Source organism: Serinus canaria, chromosome 9 (genome assembly GCF_022539315.1).
Source record: "Serinus canaria isolate serCan28SL12 chromosome 9, serCan2020, whole genome shotgun sequence".
NCBI classification, from domain to species: Eukaryota; Metazoa; Chordata; class Aves; order Passeriformes; family Fringillidae; genus Serinus; species Serinus canaria.
This window is the reverse complement of record NC_066323.1, coordinates 8,886,641-8,906,412: the sequence shown is the minus strand read 5'-3', so window position 1 is coordinate 8,906,412 and position 19,772 is coordinate 8,886,641. Positions and strand designations below refer to the sequence as shown.

General features: G+C 42.2%; 1 protein-coding gene across 3 annotated transcripts in view; it reads left to right on the top strand.

Moving 5' to 3' along the window:
• Positions 1-19,772, top strand: part of DIS3L2 (DIS3 like 3'-5' exoribonuclease 2) — a 180,487-nt gene that overhangs the window by 94,060 nt on the left and 66,655 nt on the right. For all 3 annotated transcript variants that reach the window (XM_018912889.3, XM_018912890.3, XM_018912891.3), the window contains exon 12: positions 14,451-14,563. In XM_018912889.3, the coding sequence (XP_018768434.1) occupies positions 14,451-14,563 (113 nt within the window). The remainder of the gene's footprint in view (positions 1-14,450; positions 14,564-19,772) is intronic.

The window sequence follows — 19,772 nt, the reverse complement described above, 5'->3', positions numbered from 1 at the left end:
GCATGATTATATTAACCTATCCACCCCTAATAATGAAGATAAAGGTTGGTGGGGTTTTTTGGTGTGGGTTTAGTTTTTCTTGCTCTTGCTTATCATCACAATATGATGACATCCAAGGCATAATTTCCATTTTTTAAAGTTGATTTCATACTGTGCAATGTGGCCAATGAATTGCAATGTCATTTAGACCCAAGTATAGAATACTATAACAGAGGTATAAAATGCATAAAAAAAGCAGAGGTGAAAGATAATTTGAAGCCAATAACATTGATTGTACTCTGCAATAGCAGTTTTGAGGCAAGATTGAGGAAAAAATGCCATTCTGTTTCACAGAAAATTGAAAGAGTCTTCTTGAGACATCCTAAGCTGAGCTCTGTTCTCCCTCTTTCCACTTTGTCATCTGAATCACTGGAGATTTATGACAGTGTTGTGATCCCACAGGTCCTCAGATCTAAAGTGTTGAAGCTCTGGCTTCTGACCATTTACTGTTCACATACATGTGGGTTTTAGGTGCTGCAGGAAGCACTCAGCTGCTTTGTGGTGCATACATCTGCCTTGTTCTCTTACCCATAAGCCATTTGGAGAAAGTGTTCAAAGAAGGTATCAGTGTGAACAAGAATTCTTCAGAATTCTTTCTGCCAGAAAGCTGCAAAGCCATGGCAGCCTTGCGACTTGCGCTTGGGGCTTGTGGCTGTAGGTGGTGATGAGGGATGTGGTCACAGTCCTTAATTTGGATCCTGATGGGGAATTTAGAAATAGTTCATTCCATCAGCCTGTTCCTGGCTGGGACTGGGCTCTGTCCAGCTGGGGCCGTGCTTCTCTTCAGTTTCTGGCACAGGGGACTTCAGCCCACAGACCTGCAGCTGGCAGAAGCCACCCAGATCTATCCCCTATCACAGGTTCCTGGGACATTTTCTTGCATTCAAAATGAATCTCTCTGGACTTGTTACTTTTTTGTCCTGGTGTGAATTTCACTTCTTGCTCAGTGATTGTGGTCCACTGACCCCTGTGGCATTATGTAGGGTACTATTATAAGCCCCTGAAATGTAGCTGGAGAAAGCAGGAGTAATAAGTCCATCAGCATATGTGAAATTTTCTAAGGTATCTGTACTTTGACTTAAATTTTTTTCAGGAATTTTCAGACTTAGGTTCAAAACCAGTGCTGGGAGTCCTTTGGGGTCACTTCTTTGTGTTCACTTGCTTGCAGAACTGTGGCTGTTTGCTGCTCTTTGGTGTTTAGGAGAGCCCCTATGGGAACCTCAGTCTTGTGCTTGTAGAGCCTTTTGACATGTTTTGGAAGTACCCTGTGAACTTTTGGCTCTAAAAGTTGCTATGATGGCTGCAATTATTATGACAAAGAGCTGTTTTAGAAGTTAAGAGCGTGTCCAGGTCTGGCAAGGATGAATCTCTCATGAGGGCAAAGTTGTGTTAAGAGTTAACACAGCTTTTATTCCAAATGTAAACGTGGTTACAAGAAATTGTTATTTTTTCCATCCCTTTTGCCCATATGTAAAACACTTTAAAAACCTCACCAAAAAATCCCAACATGAACAAACCACATATCTTGGCATCCTCTTGATGTCAGGAGATCTCCAAAAATCAACAGAGAATGCAGAACCTAATTCAGAATTCTCTGTTGGTGTATAGCACACTGAATTTCTACAGAAAAAACACATTAAGTGCCTACACTTCCTCTATCAGACAGCTAAATCAGGGCATTTCAGAAGATTTTGGAGAATTAAATTGTCTTTGAGCATTCATTGCTAATTTATTCAAGACTGTGACACTTTCTTTGCTTTGAAGGATCTCAGGCAACAAGCAGAGAGATAAGCTACTGTCTTTGCACCTTTGTGGAGTTTCCAGCCTCCTCCTATCAGATCTGGTCAATGGATGGAGGATTCACCCAAGCTACATCCTCAGTAATAGGTGGAAAGGAATTTTTTTGCTGAAATAGTTCACAAATTTATCATGAAGAACTACCCAGTAGCAGAGTGTCACTAGCAGAGGATGGCTGTGGGAAGAGCTGTATTTTTAATGGAGCTTGCAGTAGGATATTGCAGCAGTTGGAAACTTTTCCAGGGATATATGTTTTAAGTGGGCCAGTCTGGTTTTGAGAGGATTTTATATTGGAGTCTGTTTCTGATTAACAGCCGTGCTCCTCGTTATTGTTTAATGATAGCAGGAGGGAGGTGAGCTTGCTGTTCACATTTGTGAGTGTATATTTTAAAAGAGATCAGCTCCAATAAAGAAGGAAAATAGGGTTATTTATGTAACAGCTGCAGAAATATGAACAAACTGTACTCCATTTAGATGATTCAGCATAACCTTGGAGTAAAAGATGGCTCTGGCCTGCACCTAGTATATACAGCCTTTGTAGAGCTTTGAGGTTTTAAACAAGTTCATTTCAGTCAATGCTCTTTTGTGATCCTTTCTGCGCTTCTTCTAGCAAATTGCTGCAGCCAGGAAGGCTCAGCAGAACCATTCTCAGGTCGTATGGATGTTGCAGAAAACAGCTGTACTATTTTCAAGCCTGAATGTTTTCACCCAGGGTGTAGAGGTTTCAAGATTTATTCTGATCTCAGCATGGCAGGTAACCTGTGAGCCCCAGTGATGCCAGACGTGTTTCTCACACTTTCCAAACCTCTTCTGGGCATGACCTACCAGTGGTGCTTGTATTTCTGGTAATGTACAGCACTGATGCAGTCATGATTGAAGGCTACTTACTGGTAGGAGTAGGATTGGAATTTGGCACATTTCAAGGCAGACAATTCCTTCTAGTTAAAGGTCAGGCCATGATGGGAAAAGATGCAGCAGAAATTATGGGGAGGTATTTCTGAGGGGTTGTCTTTTGATGCTGATCTCAAAGCAGTGCTTTGGGCTGTACTGACAGAGCTCTGTACATCTTTTATTTGTATATTAATAACTAACATGGTTCTCACTTGTGTTTTTCTTTCATTCCTGTATTCTTACAGTCTTTTACAAAGTAATTTAGGTTCAAGTAATTTACATATTTTTTAGGGGGAATTGTTGTAGTGCAGAATAGAAATATGTTCTGCAGACTGTTTGCCCTGGTTTCCATGTCCTTGGTGACACTGGCTGTCTGCATTTTGGAGTGAGGCCATAGATAGAATCATTGACTCTTCCCAGTGTTTGCCTGATGACCTAAACAAGTGAGGCTTCTGCAGTGTGCAGCCCCCTGTTTTTTTCTGTTTCCCTTAAATCCATTCAATCTGTTGGTGAATTTAAATCAAATGAAGTGAGGTAGAAACATCAAGCACATTATGTTTCTATAAGTGTCCTAATGGGGTATAAGCAAAGAAGAGAACTTTTCTTTGTGACCCAAACCTGGGAAGAGTGCAGCATGACCTTTCTGCTTAGCACCAAGTTCCTTGTGAGCTGTAGTTTTTGGGAACAGATCTGCAGAGACTGAGACTTAGATCTCTGTTCAAGGAGCCTATTTCACACGTTTTGGTAAAGCCAACTAATGTTTTGCCAAATATTGATAAAATTCTCCCTTGTCCACTGCAGGCCTCCAGGCTTTGGGGCTGCTTTTCTTAGACCTGGACAGCTTAGTAGACATCTCCTGGTTTGTGAGCTCCTGAATCTTGCACTTGAAAAACACCTGTAGAGCCCTGGTGGCCCCAAGATGTTCTCTACCATCTCAGGTGACCATCTGCTCTCCTTTGACCTGCATTCTTTCCTGGTGTAGTTTGCAAACACTTAGGATGTTTTAATTTTGCAGAGTTCTGTTCTCTTATATTTGATTTTTTAAGATGTAAATATTCTCTCTTCTATTCAGCTTTGTCTCCCTGGCCACTTAAGGACTGCAGGCTGAAATTTGCTCTAGCAAAATGTGGTAAAAGACCCTTCAGCAAATCCCTTTGGTCCCTTCAGGATAGAGTATCAGGAGAGTTTGTAAATTGAGTAAATATTTTTGTAAGTTTATAAATATTTTTGTAAGTTTGTAAATCTTTGCTCAAGATAAACACTGAAGAACAAACTAGTGTTGTATCAAAAATTACTTTTGAAATGACTGTGGACTTATTTATCAAAAATAATTTATGAAATTACTATGCTTCCTTCTTTGTAAGCTATTTAAGATGAACAGAGACCAGACCTGCAGAGAAAATGACAGAAACACATTGGCATATGATTCAAATGTCAAAGGATCATAAACTGCAATTTGCTTAGGTTTACTGCAGGAGTCAAATCCGGGTAAAATAAGATCTACCAGGACTGGGATTGCGTGAAACATTTGGTCAAATTTTACTTTAGTATCAGACATAATTAGCTAATCTCTCCTGTTACCTGCTGGTTAATCTGGGGATGTTTTGTTGTGTCACCAGGAGAGTGAAAAAGACATATTGCAGTGATTAGAAAGAGGTACATATTCTTTCTTCCTATTGAGGGCTTGTGGTTGCAGATTCATTGAAATATGCAAAATGCTCTCAGATCTCTGCCAAATGCAGATCCCTGCTGAGCCCCACAGCAGGCTCCTGTATCATGCTGGGAGCTGCAGGGTGTGCAGTATATTTTGTCTCTTCTTTTGAGGTAATGTGGGGTTGTGTGTGGAAGCACACATCACTTCCAATTTCCAAGTGTGGGGTTGAATGGAATCAGGGCTGAATTGATTCAGCTTTTCTCCACCAAACATCTCTCTTGAAATTGGTGGGACAAGTTGATGATGTGGGGCTCCCCTCAGTTCCCCAGGGAATAGGGCAGGTTGCTCCAAACTGCTAGGGGCTGAAAGGGAAATAGACTGAGCCAAATCCCCAGACAAGTGCATTAAGTGGGTGTTGAGGTACTGGGTGATTAAGGAAGTTAGGATTTAGTTAGAGCATTGTTTGCCAGAACATAATTTGTTAAAACTTTTTTTTGGCATATATTTGAATGCTGCTTGTGAGAAGGTTGATTAAAAGCTTGATTAAGCAAAATTGGGCAAGGTTTGTGATTAGTAATCCATATTTATTGTGTTGGACTTTTATGTCAGTTATAAATATTTTATAAATATTTCATCCTTATCCCAAAAGTTGTTTGTGTTGTTTTTTATTTTACGGTATGCAAAGAAAGCCATGTGGCAAAGAGACATGGGATTAAAACAAAAGATATATTGCATGAGAAGGACTAAGGTAACAAAGACTGTGGCTGCAGAACATGCAAACAGATGTGCAAATACCAGTAGAATTACTCATAAAAGTGAGTTTACTTTTCTGCAGAGAGGAGAGATGCTCTGGGCAAAGTCGCCTTCCGGATCATTTCAGTTCTTGAGTTCAGGACCTGGGACAATTCCCCAAAGATTTAGAGGCGTGGGATTTTGCGTCCTGGTGGATCTCACTGATATTTGTGGATACAAACTTAAAAAAAGAGAATGTCTGATTGTATATTGAAGAGAAAAACAAAAGAGAATGCCTTTAAATAGACAGATAATAGAAAGAAGATCCAGAAATTCTTGTGCAAACAGATCTAAAAGCATTTTGCTTACAATTTTCATTCATGAAAAGAACTCCAAGAACCAGGAGAGTCTTTGGAGAAGAACCACAAATGATAGGGGATGACCAGACAGACCTAGAGAGAACAGGACTTTTCAGTGAATGTATCAAATGAAAGTCAGAAGCTATGTGAATCAGATAAACTTTAGAAGGGTACAAATAGCTGGCAGTACATTCCCACATGGTATCTTCAGTCACATGTTCTGTTACATGTAGGCAGCAAAGGAGTTATTGCTGCATATTGTCTTTATTATCAACTTTATGAACCAGCAGGTTCCCTCAGAATCACTGGGTTATTGTTTTAACTTGTTATGTGTTGCAATGCAGGGTTTCAGAACCCAGATGAACAGGAAAAACATCTTACACTGCAATTCATTGCAGTATTTCTTGATAGTTGGCTATTATGCTGCATACACTGAAAAAGTAAAACCAAGTGCACATGGAAATGTTTTGGAAATATTTCCAAAAATAAACCAAACAGTTGGATGGCTAAAATTGAAATCTCAGTGACTTCCTATTTCCAAAGAAGTTGAAGGAATGTCAAGGCTGTTCTGTGGAAGTACATTGTACGTGTTTGGCCTAGCACTGCATCCCAAGGTCTCTTTGAATGCCTGGAATGCTCTCTCAGCCTTGGATTACTGAGTACAGTAGAGATATCACAAAAGGGACTGACCTAGCAGTGGAGAGAGTCTGGTCCCTCCCCACTCTAAACCTTCATTTCAGGAACAGGATGATATCCTACACCCAAAAATACATCTCAAAGCTTCTGGGTGTCACTTCCCATCTCTTTTAATTCAAAGACTGCTGATTTCCTGATAGAGCCTCTTGAATCAGTCTTGGAATACAAACAATTGATGACGTGAATACCAGAAATTGTCCTTTTACCTTCATCATGTTGGCTGCAAACCTCACTGCTGAGAGAGCTCAGGACAGTCTGCCTTGGTCACTCTTCCCCACCAACAGAGATTGTTTTCTGAGCCAGGAATCTGAGTCACAGCAGCACAGCCATCGCCTCTGTGTGCTGATATCTTGACATTTTGTCTTGGTGAAGGGTGGAAGATCCATCCTCCAAGTGTTGAATTTGAGTTTGCAGGACAAAGATTCATGCTGGGTCTAAGTTTTAAGTAGTCATCTAGAGGTTTACCCAGATGTGAACATATAATTAGTGATGGCATTCAGTGAATAAATCTGATGAGTTTGGGGTTTGTAGCTTCTCTTAAGTTGCTCATTCCTTGAGTCTTGCAAAAATCGATACAGTTTGCAATAGCTCTGAGGGGAACTTTCTGTTTTGGCACCTCACAAGGTCTGTTTATCACTCTTGCAGGCTCAGAGGAAACCAGCTCTGTTGTGAACTTCTGCAGTGTAAGCAGGTACCAGCACAGAAAGTGCTGGTATGGGGACAAAACCTGCATGGCCAGAATGTGGGACACAGGCATTGCTGGAACTGTGTCTGGTCTCTGTCTTCCAATGGACACATTTGATATATCAAAGGAATGTCACATTCCCTTTGTTTTCCATCATTATACTGTCTGTCCCAAATTGTTCTGTGCTCTTTCCTGATTTTTACTGTTGCAATACTTGTGCCCCACTTGTATCTGTATTTTTCTACTTTTATCTTGCTCAGCAGTGTGAAAAACATCCTTATTTAGTGTGCTTATTCTATTGGATATCATTGCCTGTGTCCTTCAGTCTGCAATGAAATGTTTTATCTTGTACATGCTGTGTGAATTCTGTCCTGAGTATTACGTGGTTTTCCCTCAGGAGAATTCCATCCTTGTGTAAGTATCCAACTCAATGGTGCAGTAGTAGCACTTGCACAGAAGAGCTTTCATTCTTCTCCAGAGTTCTTGCAGCAGGTTTTAAGGTAGTTTTCAGGACAAGTGTAGGTAGTTGGTGCCTTCTGGGTGGCAGCATCGTCTGTCACAAGGTGATGAAGAGCTGATGTGGGTTTGCTCATTGAGCAGCTCATTGTGTTACTCTGGCTGGTGATGTGATACCATCTGTGGGGTCTGGAGCTGGTTGGTGCCAGCATCGTTGTCTCCAGCTCATGGGAGTTTGGAAGTTGGAGAACACCACCAACACCACCAAAGATCTGCCCTGTGTTCCCATGGGAGGATTGGCCTTCCTGCTCTCCTGAGAGCCTGAGAGAGCCTCATACTGACCAAGAGCCACCTCTGAGCATCCCCTTCAGATGTGAGGGGATCACCTTTCCTGCATGGGGTTGTGCTGGTTTGTGTGTAAAACTCAGGGCTCTGCAGTGCACAGTGCATGAACTGCCACCCTGTGAAGGGGTCCTGGCTTTGTTTTGAGATATAAAATGTGGCTTTAAAATTATATAAGGTGCTTTTAGGACATTGCTGAATTTATTAGCTGCTGCAGACAAAAATTTTATGCAATTCACATGAAAGACCTGCTTCCAGAATTTAATTTAGTAATAGATATAGTCTCATAATTCTGAGACTATTTTAAGGATTGCTGGTGGCTCATGGAGAACTCTAGAAAATATTTCTGCTTTTCATCTTCACTTGTCCTTTGCTGCACTTAATGAACAGATGAGTTTTATTTTGGACCTCACCTAGAGCCAGTCACAAATTGGTTTGTACAATTGTAGTTGTCTCTGTAACATTCAGTTGATGCAAGGGACAAAATGGCCAAAGGTCAGAGTAGCTGACCAGAGGAATCATGTTATTCTGGATTTTAGACTCAGTGATGTCCAACATCGACCTTTTAACTTAAAGAAGAAAGTAACAAATACCCCGTTATGGTTTATTTTTGTGAAAAGCTCTGAATATTTCTTGATTCTCTTAGAACTGCTAAAAACATCACTTTGCAATGTTCCCATTCCTGTCAGTAGTTTCTCAGATGCTTGTGGGAGTTGAGGAACTACCTCGACTTTCAGTATGGGTAGAGTTTTTACATGTAAAGATGTTTTTGGGGTTTTTTTCTCCCTTTCATGCTGTTTCTCAGTTTGGAGTAACTGGGGCTGATCTCGGTTCTGCTCATTTTGGGGATTTGGTCCATCTCCAGCTCCTGAGTTTCAGCAGTTAAATGAGAAAATTCACAGCTTTTATTATCTTTACATCAGCCTGGCTCCTCAAGGAGAGGATGAATATTGAAGGCTTTAATTGTGATTAAAGGAGCAAAGCAAAAGCCCAGACCCAGCCAGGGCTCTGCAGCCTGATGCTGACACAGTGCATGTGCCACCTCCCACAGTGTGCCATGTCACTGTTAAGGGTCTGACCTTGGCCACCTCTCCAGGTGCTTCAGGTGCCCAAAAAGGTGACCAAGCATAGTTCAGAGAAGAGTTGAAATTTGAAACCTTGGCCAGGCAGTTCCTGATGGTCTAATCTCTCTGTCACTGGTAGGTGAAGTGGGTTGTTTCTGAGGGACATTTTTCACACAAACCAGTGGCAGAGGGTTTGATTAGCATGCAGCATTTTTTAAATTGTTACCCTTTAAAAGTGTTTGTTGTTTGTTTGGCCAGGTAGTGTTTTCAGTTTTGAAGTTGTTGCCACATTTACTAAGTGGATGGAAATGTTTGGATGGAAAAGTTGCTGCTCTGTGCCCTGGGGACTTGTCCTGCTCTCAAGACACAGGATCTGATCCTTTTGCCAGAGTCTTGTCATGAGGTTATGTCAAGGAAGAGACCTTTAGAGCAGGAAAAAGCTATTACTTGCCCAAAAAAGGGTGCAATTAGTTGCATTTCAGTAGGCTAAAGGGCCATCATGTGATAATTTAAAAAATTTGGTTTCTTGGTAAACAAGTTAATGGGTTTATGCTCAGTTGCATTGTGTCTTCAAAAAGCAAAATGGCCCTAGGGCACACAGGTAAAATTTAAGCACTTTTCTTGTTATTTTAAAATAAGTAAAACACACTGTCTGTTTTTTTGAACAACAACTTGGCTTCCTTTGGTGGAAAAGTAACCTCAGCTGAGAATTAAAGCCACCCACCTTTTCTTCTGACTCCAGAGCAGACAAAAAACTTGCTCTTTCTGTGGTTCCACTTTTATTTTTTGTTAAACTCTTCTCCTCCACTTCTCCACCTTGCTTTTTCTTTGCTTTCTCACTTGCTCTTCTCTCCTAATCAGTCATTCTTTTTTCTCTCTTTTCTTCTCTCTCCATCCCAAGATGGTCACTTCTATAACCCTTGAGCTGTATGTGCTCATACACTTGCCAAAGAGAAGCAGAAATATTTGGGTCATGTCACTCATTTAAAGGTCTGTGTTAAAGGTCTGTGATGACCCCTTCCTGGTTCCAGCAGCTTCCCCAAGTCTTGCTGCCAATTTCTGCTTCAGTGGAGCTTACACTGGGTTTATGTCCACCCCTTTATGGTCTGCAGCCCCTCTGGCTGTCCCTCTGTAACTGTGACCCTCTGTGGCAGACACTGTCCTTCCCTTTGAAGATTCCTGATTTTCTGTAGCACTGCCAATAGCACCAAAATGTGCATGTAGGTTAAAGGCCTCATTTCTCTCTCTTTAGGCGAGTTTGTCATACTTTTGCAAGGTGCTAAATATTGCTTAGCAGATAAGAGCAGCAGCATGATACCCCCAGGGCTGTGGAATGGGAAAGAGCTGTAATTATTTGCTGCAAGAGTTTGGTCTAACCAGGGAACAGCTTGGGACTGCCTTGAACTGCTGGCAGCAGGTGGGTAGTTGGCTGTTTTCTGGATAGAGCAAACACTTTGCAATTTGCTTTGAACCCTTCTGTGTCTCACTGAAGGGTGAAGACAGTGTGGGAAACACTATATACCAAAAACCCTGGCATTTGATTTTAAGTTAACACATTTGCTTATGTTTGACTTCCCTCCTGAGAATGATGATGCTTGAAGGTGAGATAGAAATAAATGGGAGTGTGTCTGCATGGTAGAGAAATACTTTCTGATGTTTTATGCTTGAAGAGCTGTGTTTTTCAGTTATATGGCTCTAAAATTCACATATGCTAGGGTTTTAAGTGAAATTGCTTTGTCTCTGGATTTGTGCTGTGGCTGAGTAGGGTTGCTGAAGACAGAGAAGGATTTGCTTCCAGTGTGTTCCCTCACGTACTGTTCAAATGCATTCAACTCAACTTTCTAATTCCAGGGGCAAGTGCTTGACGTGACCTGCTGGGTTGACAGTTCTTATGAAGCATTTACAGGCTGAAAATGCCTTTTCCTTCTCTTCCAGCTCCTTCTTACTAATCCCTTTTTGTTTATAATTTTTTCAATAAAGAAGGAAATAAGTTCTCTGAGCTGTTTTGTCATAGAGAATGAGATCATCAGTAGAAAAAAAAACAAACCAGCCTGTTCTTTGTTCTTCTGCAAGGTACCACTGCTCCCCTTTGATTTTAGCATCTTACTGACGCACAGGAGATTTTGGGGTGGGTTCAAACAAGTCAGATCCTCAGCTCAAGGAGCTGAACCTTCTCCAAAACTACTGTGTACCCATTGTGCTGGGGGAGACCTGCCTTTCATGGCTCTGTCATTTGGTGAGCTCCAAGAGGGGTTCCAGGTTTCCAGAGAGTTGGTGAGACTTGGGTCCATTCTGTTCTGCCATTCTCACAGCCATGTGATGGTAAATGAAAGGGAAATTGTCCTCTGTGCTTGTGGCATCACACCTGTGTTGTTTGCAGTAAGTTGACAACAAGTCCTGTCCTGTTGGCACAGAGCATTGGCCCAAGGGGGGTTTGGGTGGCTGAGTGCCCATCCCTTTCCCTTTCTGCTTGCAGATCTCAGAAGAGCTCCTCATTGCAAAGGGCCTCTTCACTGGGTGTTGCAGTGCTGGGGTGTGATTTCAGACAATGCTCCTGTCTCCATATCTGTTGTTGCCTCTCTGTAGCTGCAGAGAGGAGCTTACAGGGCTCAGCTGCTTAATAAAACAAGCCTTGCTTGATTCTAAACTGCATTCCCTGTTGCTAAACATCTCCCAAGAGCAGCTTTGCAGTGGTAGAATTTGAATGGCACAACAGTTTTGCATCCACTTTCAGATGAAATGATTTTAAATGAAAGAGTCCCAGAGAACCTGAGTTAAAGAAGCCATCCAAGTGCCTTCAGCATTTTTCATTGCAGTAGATGCTCCCTGCAGCTATTGCTTTAATAGCAGCATATGAAGTGTCTGGCTTAATCTTCTGTACATTTTTATGTAAATTCCTTTTAAAAAACCCTAACCTTATACTGGTAGTGTATACCTAGCCTAAGGAGTTGTTGTGCAGCTTTAAGTTCCCTGTTAGAGAATTTGGGATGAAAAAAATCTGTAGTTTTTAAAAGTACTTGTTTCTCTAAGAAATTTAGGATATAAAAAGTCTGTCACAATGGAGAGCTACATAGCAAGGTTTGTAGCCTCTCTTTGCTGGAAAAGTATATTTTTTTCAACAAAATGGAGGTCAAGTAGACCATGGGTAGTGGCCTGTGGTGTGTGGTGTCCGCCCGCTATCCCTTTCCTCTGATCTCTTTGACAAGACTTTTTTACTCCATGACTCTTTCTTTTCAGGCCACTTTCTCTCTTTTTTTTTTTTTTTTCCTTGGGAAATAACATGAGACTTACAGTGTGAAATGTTCTTTTTGTGACTTTGTCATAAAAATTAGTGAGACTAGAAAAACAGTTTGTGGACCTGGAACAGAATTCTATTGAATAGTATTTCTCTAATTTCTCTATCCACAATGCTCTTTCACTTTAATTAGCAAATAAACCAGGGAGATAGCAGCAGGCAGGTGTTTCTGTGCAGGCTTAGGCTGGTATTTTGTCTAGCACATTCAAAAGCAGTGATTTGAGAGAAATCAGATTGGTTGATCACTGTGCTGTATCTTCAAGTTCTCGTGGTCTGAATATTTTGGGGGTGAGAGAGATAGGGTGATTCATACATGAGCAAGACAAACCTGAGAGCTGCCAGTTTGCATTATGTCAATGTATGTAAGAAAATATTTAGATAGAATTTCCATCAAAAGTTCAAAAGGGGCTCACGCTGACCCTGGCTTTTAGAAGCTCTGGTGGGAAACCTGAATGAAATTTAACTCTGCTCAGTGTGTTTTCATTGGCTGACTCCATGTTTTATTATCTCATGCAATGAGATCTTTCTTGGTTTGTCGATTTTCTATCAAGGACAAAAAGTTCATGTATGTAACAGTGCACATATTGAATTAAAGTGCGATTAAAGGCATGATGTAATGACCCCCTCTCCTTTTCCTTTAGTCAATATTTGCCTGCAGGGTCAATACGTTACAATATTGACTTCAAAGTATTCATTATTTTTTTACCTTCTGAGTGTGTTGGCTTCGAGCGTGTGTAATATTAAACTTGTTGGTTGAACTGTTGGTCTAAGACTTACTGTCTAAGTAGTTTCAGGCTTGGATGCTTAATCCATGTAGAGCAGCTTTCAAGGCATGTGATAATATCACAACACAGCTGTAGGCAGCTTTCTGAGGTGAACCATTTAATCTGCAGTCTTTACTCCCAGCTTCCTGACAAGTGGTGGAATTTGTCCCTTGGTGTGCAATGGGATTATTGCCCTCCCTTCCCTGCTGCCATCATGTTTAGTCTCTGCAGGCCCTTCCAGTGGCTGGAGGTTATGTGGCCATATCTAAACCCCATCCCTCCTGCCTTCTATGTGTGTTTCTGCTGCCTTCACATCTGTGCTCTGTCGAGTGCACAAAGGCTACTCAAAAAGCAAGGTTATGCTTTACGTACTCGCAGTGCTGTGCAAACATGGCTTAATGAGGTTAAATTGTTATGAAGTCAGGCAGCTCTGCAGGGTGGGCTGCTACTCATTTCCCTGAGTTCCCAGCTGGGCCACAGTGCGCTGGGTGTCTCCCACTAATAGGAGGCTGAACCCTCTCATGCTTCCTCTTCATCTGTTTCCACTCCTACTCTGCTGAAATCCTGTTCTGGTATCCATCAGAAGGGCACACAGGCACATGTACTGCTTAATGACAACAGCTATGAACCATTTATCCTTCAAAAACGTGACACTCGAGAGAAGGGCTTTGATGATGTTCTTTGCAAGGTGTATAAATAAACAGGATTGTCACCAGTGTGGGATCTTATTACTTTGTCTCTTAAAAAAAATAAGGGAAAGAAAAAAATATTTATAGATACCAAGAGGTTAGTGAATTCCTCTAAAGAACCAAGTGTTATAATTAGGAACCTACTGCACTTAGAACTATTCTACAAATAAGCACCTCAAATCCAGCCTAGTCCTTCCAGAGAAAACAAGGGTCAATAGGCTGCTTTGAGGATTAGCAAACCCGAATTTCTTGGACTCAGGTACTAATTACTTCCAAAGCTGAGGATGATCACTACTTCCAAATCCGAATTGCTGCCAAAACCTCATGATAAACCTCAGTAGTACTCCTCTCCAGCCTAACTTTGACTTAAGATGCTTTTAAATGGGACTCTAATTAAAGGATAAAAGGCCAAATCTGAAGGAAAGGCAGGGTAACAGTGGAAATATTCTTCTAGTGGAGAGCTGCACTTCTGTGTAGCCTGATGCAAAGTAATTGAAGACTTCCCACGTCCCCAGCAGCAAACTGGGTTCAGCCAGGTTGGTGCAGTTCTGATAGCCCAAAAGTGTGTGTGACTGACTGCTCCATACTAGGAAAACGGGATCCTGCACTGCCTGTGTGCTGGTGAGGTGGGGTTCCATCTTTCTTTCATGTGCTGTCTGGCAGCAAAGGGATGGGGACTGGACTCACTATTACACGCTCCTAACTGGAAAGATTTATCCACATGATTTTGAAGGATTTTCACATTTCCTCTGTACTTGAGGATTCACTTCTAGTCACTTGTATATTGTAGCCTCAGTGGTGGTGAATTTGAGAGTGTCCTGAGAGACCACGGTTTTCATCCCAGGTGGAAGAAGTGGAAAGAAGTATTGGTTTTGTGAGATTTCAGTGTAAAGCAAAAAGGTTGGGGGAGGGGGAGAGGAGTCAGTGTTAAATATGTCATCAGTTCATTTCTGCTCACAGCCTGCTGACTTCCTTCTGCAATTCCAGGGAACTTGGAAGTGGGAGTCCACATCGCAGATGTGAGCTACTTCGTACTGGAAGAGACAGCACTGGATAAAGTAGCAAGTGAAAGGGCCACCAGTGTCTACCTGGTGCAGAAGGTAAGGACAGCTTTTCCTTTGTCTGTCTGATGACTGTGCCTTCCATTTACCATAAATTCATTTTCAAGGTTTGTTTTCAGAAGCTTACAATCAAAATCTGGCTGTTAGTGCAGGACATCTCCAAAAATGAGTAAGTTGATGGAAACACATAAGCTGGTGTAGCTGCTCACTACCTGGAGCTTATGGAGAGAGGCTGGGGTGGAGCAGCAGCTTGTGACCCTCTGACTGTCATCAGTGCTGACCTGAGCAAAGCCTGACACACCAAGCTGGCTCCTCTGCTTTGCTTTTGGGGGCTTCACATTGGCAGATGTGGAGGATTTTGTCTTGCCTTTGGTGTAAGAGTCCAACTAATCCTTCAGAGAAATGGATTTGTGTCAGAGTAGGGTGTAAAACACTCAAACAAACAAACATACATCTTGAGGTAAAACAAAAGGTTCACACTCTTACTTTATCTGGATATCCCAAATAATGGAGGAATAGTGTTCCTTCATCATGCAATGCAAGGATGCTTGAAATTATACTGATTTTAGCTTATCAATCAGGTTTAACATGGTTGGAAAGGAAATGTGTAGGCTTTGTCTGTGGCTGTCTCATTTTCAGTTGAATGTGAAGAAACACTTCGTAGCCCATCAGATACCACTGGCACTGTGCATGTAGGGAAGCTGGAAAACTTGTCTGTCAGTGTCCTGTGCAGGCTTGGGGCATCAGCTGCATGAAGAGGAGTGTTGAAGCAGTTTCATGGAGCAGAATTATCTGCCACTCCCCACACTCCCATTCAGTTGGGCTGAAGTCCTTGTCTCCACAGCCCCTTCTGGAATGACAGGACATCTTTTCTATAATAAATAAACATGTCCTACTTGGTACTCAGGATTAGGAGTGATTCTTCCTGTCCCTTCCCTTCCTGGATGTTTTCAGGGTTGTTATCTGGGAAGTTTTTTGTAATGATGCTTGTTTCAGTAGCTTCCTGTGTCCTTTCTTCACTTTCTGGATGATAAAAAGATTTCTGTTACACTAGTGGAATCAAATTAATGGTTTGATATCAAGCTGTTTACCTTTAGCAGCTGTTCCATAGGTCTCTTTGGGTAGAAGCAGCAAGGCACAGCTTTGGGGGTCTCAGGGAGTCTGGTGGGTTTCAGCTCCCTGTGGAACCACTGTGACAGCAATGCCCAAGTGTCCCTACCAGGTCAGTGGTAGTGACACCAAAAGCACACAGTTGCTCTGTGCTGAGAGACCCCAGTTCCTGTGCTTGCTGTTCTCCACAAGTGGGAAGCAAAGTGTACCTCATGAAAACAGCAGTTCTGACACCAGTCTTCCCAGTCCTGCAGTCTCTCCAGTGCTAAGCCTTTGGCTTCTCCAGTCTCTGCTTCCCCCTCTGATGGATGACTCGATGATGGGAGGTGTGGGCTGGCCTAGGGGGCAGCGAAGCTGTACTCCAAGAGGATGTTGTGGCGGTATTTCCAAGTCAGAATACTGTGGTGTGGTCCATGTGATTCTTTTAGTCAAGAAAGAAGGAAGATTTTTATAAAAAAGGAGACATTTTTCATGAAAATCTAGTTGGATGCAGAAGCTAATTTGAATTTTCTTTCAAAGTGCCTTTTCCCTCTGGCACTGCCAGTGCTGTGCAATTCCAGCATAAGTTACCTGCTGCCCCATATCTTCAATTCATCTTCACCACCTGTGGCCCAGCAGTCAGGATTGGTGTTTTACCCTCACTTCTGTCCTGCCAAAAACACATTTTAAGGCAACAAACTAGGTTAGATGATGAAATTTTCAATATTTTAATTGCAAGAGATGAAAAGGAGCAAGGGGATGGGCAAAGGAACACAGCCAGGCTGTCTGAAACAAGATGGTAGCATGACTCTTGTAGAAAACATGCTTTCTTTTGATGAAAGTGTTTCCTAAGACAGCTGTGATTCTGCGAGAGGTTAGCACCATGCTAATCCTCCAAAAGAAGTTAAATAAAGCCACATATTTAATTTTCCTGAACCAGAAGGGGAGTTATTGTGTAATTGCTAGTGGTCTATTTAATACAAGTCAAAAGTTTTTGAAATAAGAATGTATCAGGTTTTAAGAAGCAAGAAAACCTAAACAGTTTCCTCTTTTTTGGCACATCTCACAGTGTTATTTTAGGTGTGAAGCAGCTTGAGTGAGAGTTCAGCCATAAATCCCTATAATATTTTACTGGTCCTGTTTTACACTGGAGATCAAAGATCAGAACTGTAAGCCTGTCTTCATGTTGAGTCCAAGGACTTCAAGACATTCACTTTTGACACCAGCAGGTTGTCAGGGTGTTGATATTTTGATAATTTCAGGCTGAGTAACAAAGAGTTGCTCGAACTCTGAATTCATGGAAGTGTTGATACAAGTCCTGAGGAGAAATCTTGGCTCATAAATAAATTGCCTAGTTCCTTTGAGTGACTTTTAGTGTACAAGCAAGAGATTTGCTGAACCCACTCCACTGTTGAACTTCAGCGTTCTCCTACCAGCTCTAGTGGAAAATCTCGTTTAATACAATCCCTCTCCATTGGATTGATCGTGGGAGAAGGATCACCTTGGGAGTCAGTGGTGGTCATAACCAACCTGAACCAAGAATTAAGGGGCAGTCAAAGCAGGATGCCAGCAGAATGAAGTTTGAAGGGAGCAAAACTGCTCATGTAACTTTGTGAAGATAGGGGATTATGCTTGGCCAGGGTTTGTTCCTTTATCCCTTTGATTGGCTGACCAGTTTTCCCCTTCTATTCCTTGAAAAGTTGCTACAGTGAGTCCACTGATCAGAGCTGCTCTGGGCTAACCAGCTCTGAACCTGGCCAGTGAGTTAGTCCTGGCTGCAGCAGATGTTTCTGATTTTATAGGGAACAAGAACTTGTGTCATCTCAGCATGCATGTGCTTGCTCTCTCTCCCCTGCCCAGCTCCCTAGGAATGAGTCCGAGACTGGAAACTCACATTCGGTTTCTGGAAGCACTTTATGAGTTGAAGAGACAAAACAAAACAAACCCCAGGGCTCTCACAAGCAGGGGTTTGGATCTTCCCCTGCAGAGGAGCCAGCTGCTAAGCAGTGTGACCAGCCATGGTCACAGGTCCATCTGTTTAATAATGCCAGCATGATGGTGTGTAGGAGCCCCCCAGCCCCAGAAGTGCCCTCTCTCACTTTGGTTTTCCAGTGGTGCCATTGCTTTGGCTTTCTGGATGTGGGGCTGCCTGCAGGGAGAACCAGCAGCATGGAGCAGGCTGTCAGGCAGTGCTGGACAACTGAGTTTCAAGGGTGGTGCTGAAGATTTTGCATTTAGGACTTGGAAGAGAGAGAAATCCTCTGTCTGTGGTTTCATTTGAAATGCAGACCTGCAGCTGCCAGCATTGATATCAACCTTCCACTCAAAGTGCCCTTTCCAATATCTCTTGGGCACTGCAAGGCTTGTGGGGAGAGATGATGTCTTTTATTAGCCTGACTGATAGAGGGGGATTAAAACCAGACAAGCTCTCACCACCCAAGCCCTGGTTTCTATGACACATTCTTTAGAAAGGATTTCCTGGGGAGTGTAGCTCATTTTTTACATGGTAGAATTTTTTTGCCTAGCCCTGCTGGGCCTCTCCAACCGCACTTCTAGATTCATCTACATTTATAAACTCTTTATTCCATAAGCCCAGGTGACTTGATTTCCATCTGCAGTAAAATCAAGCTGAATGATGTGATCCCCAACATGGGCACATCCTTAGCAATTTGCCAAGGAAACCACTTCCCACTGGAGGTGCTATCCCTCAGCAGCATTTCCCTGGCTGGATTCCTGCGTGCCCTGGCACTCCACAGGACAGCTGGCAGACACTGCTGCCTCTTGGCAGACAGTCATGGGAAGGGCAGAGCATTAAAAAGGTGCCAGGCAACCTCTGGATTATTCAAGGCAATTCTACACAACTCTGATATTTTGCAAATCTGGACATTAAAGATGTGCTTAGGGAAATCTCATCCCATGTCTCTGTCAGAAAGAGATGGAGATAATCCTTTTGCCAGAGTTCCTCTGGGCAGGCCCTGGGATCACTCCTGAGACATCTCACTCTCTGAGTGTGACACAATTGTGACATCTTTGTATATTAAATGCTGGGCTTGCAATTACTGGGAATCCTTTCAGGCTGCGACCGTGTCATGTTAAGGAAAAAGGAAATGTGTATTTATAACTTAAACTCCTGTGCCTTGTGACAGTAGGTTTATACTCCATGTAGAGGGTGAAGAGGAATCATGGTGTTAAAGCAGGAGGAAGTCAGCCAAGATTGTCATGCTGTTGGAAACAGGTTTCTTTTAATTCAGTAAGGTGGAATAAATTGAAATACCTTCAGTGCAAGGTTATGTTATGTTATGTTATGTTATGTTATGTTATGTTATGTTATGTTGTTATGTTATGTTATGTTATGTTATGTTATGTTATGTTATGTTATGTTATGTATGGGTTTGCTGAGCCCAGGAAAAGGTTGATTGCATTCTTACTCTCCCACGAGACTTCCTCCATGGCTTAGGTTGAGTTACTTCGCCTAAAGTTTCTTTCCTGTTAAACAAAGGTAACACAGGCTGATGCTTCCCTAACAGTAGATTTGTTACAGCTAATTGCTTGGTGAGTGTTTCATGCTGTAATTATGATCTGAGTTAAAGCTTTGCTTGTGTTTCACATCATTGAAAGCCCTTCCATTGAATTACAGCCTCTTGAATTGGATATTAATCCTGCTCAAGTACACTTAAAGCGAGCATGGGCTTTTCGTGTTCTATGCAGGCATTTTTCTAGCAAACTGGTATTGCTGCAGGAGATGTGAAGGGAAAGAGGATGTGCAAAGGCACACAAATATTCAGTAAGTACCGATCATTATCAAATTATCATAGCTGGGGAGAGAGAGAAAAGCAGCTTTTAATGTGGGTGGGAAAGGGCATGAGGGATTTTATTAAATTACTAGCACTTTGTTCACTGTGACCTGACCTTTGGGGTCTTAAGTTGGTCATGGGTGATCTTGGGCAGGCAGGGATTTCCGAGAGTTTATAAAGCTATTTTCTCTCTTTTCTGATATGGGTTGGCATCACTTACTCTGAATTTATACCCTTGTGGGTCCTTGCAGGCAGCATGGGCAAGCTCACGTAGCAGGGCAGTGAGTTATGAATGTAGCAGTATTGTTAACCTTCTGCAATAACAGAGTTGGCGGCTTTATGTTGCGGGAAACAGCTTATCATAG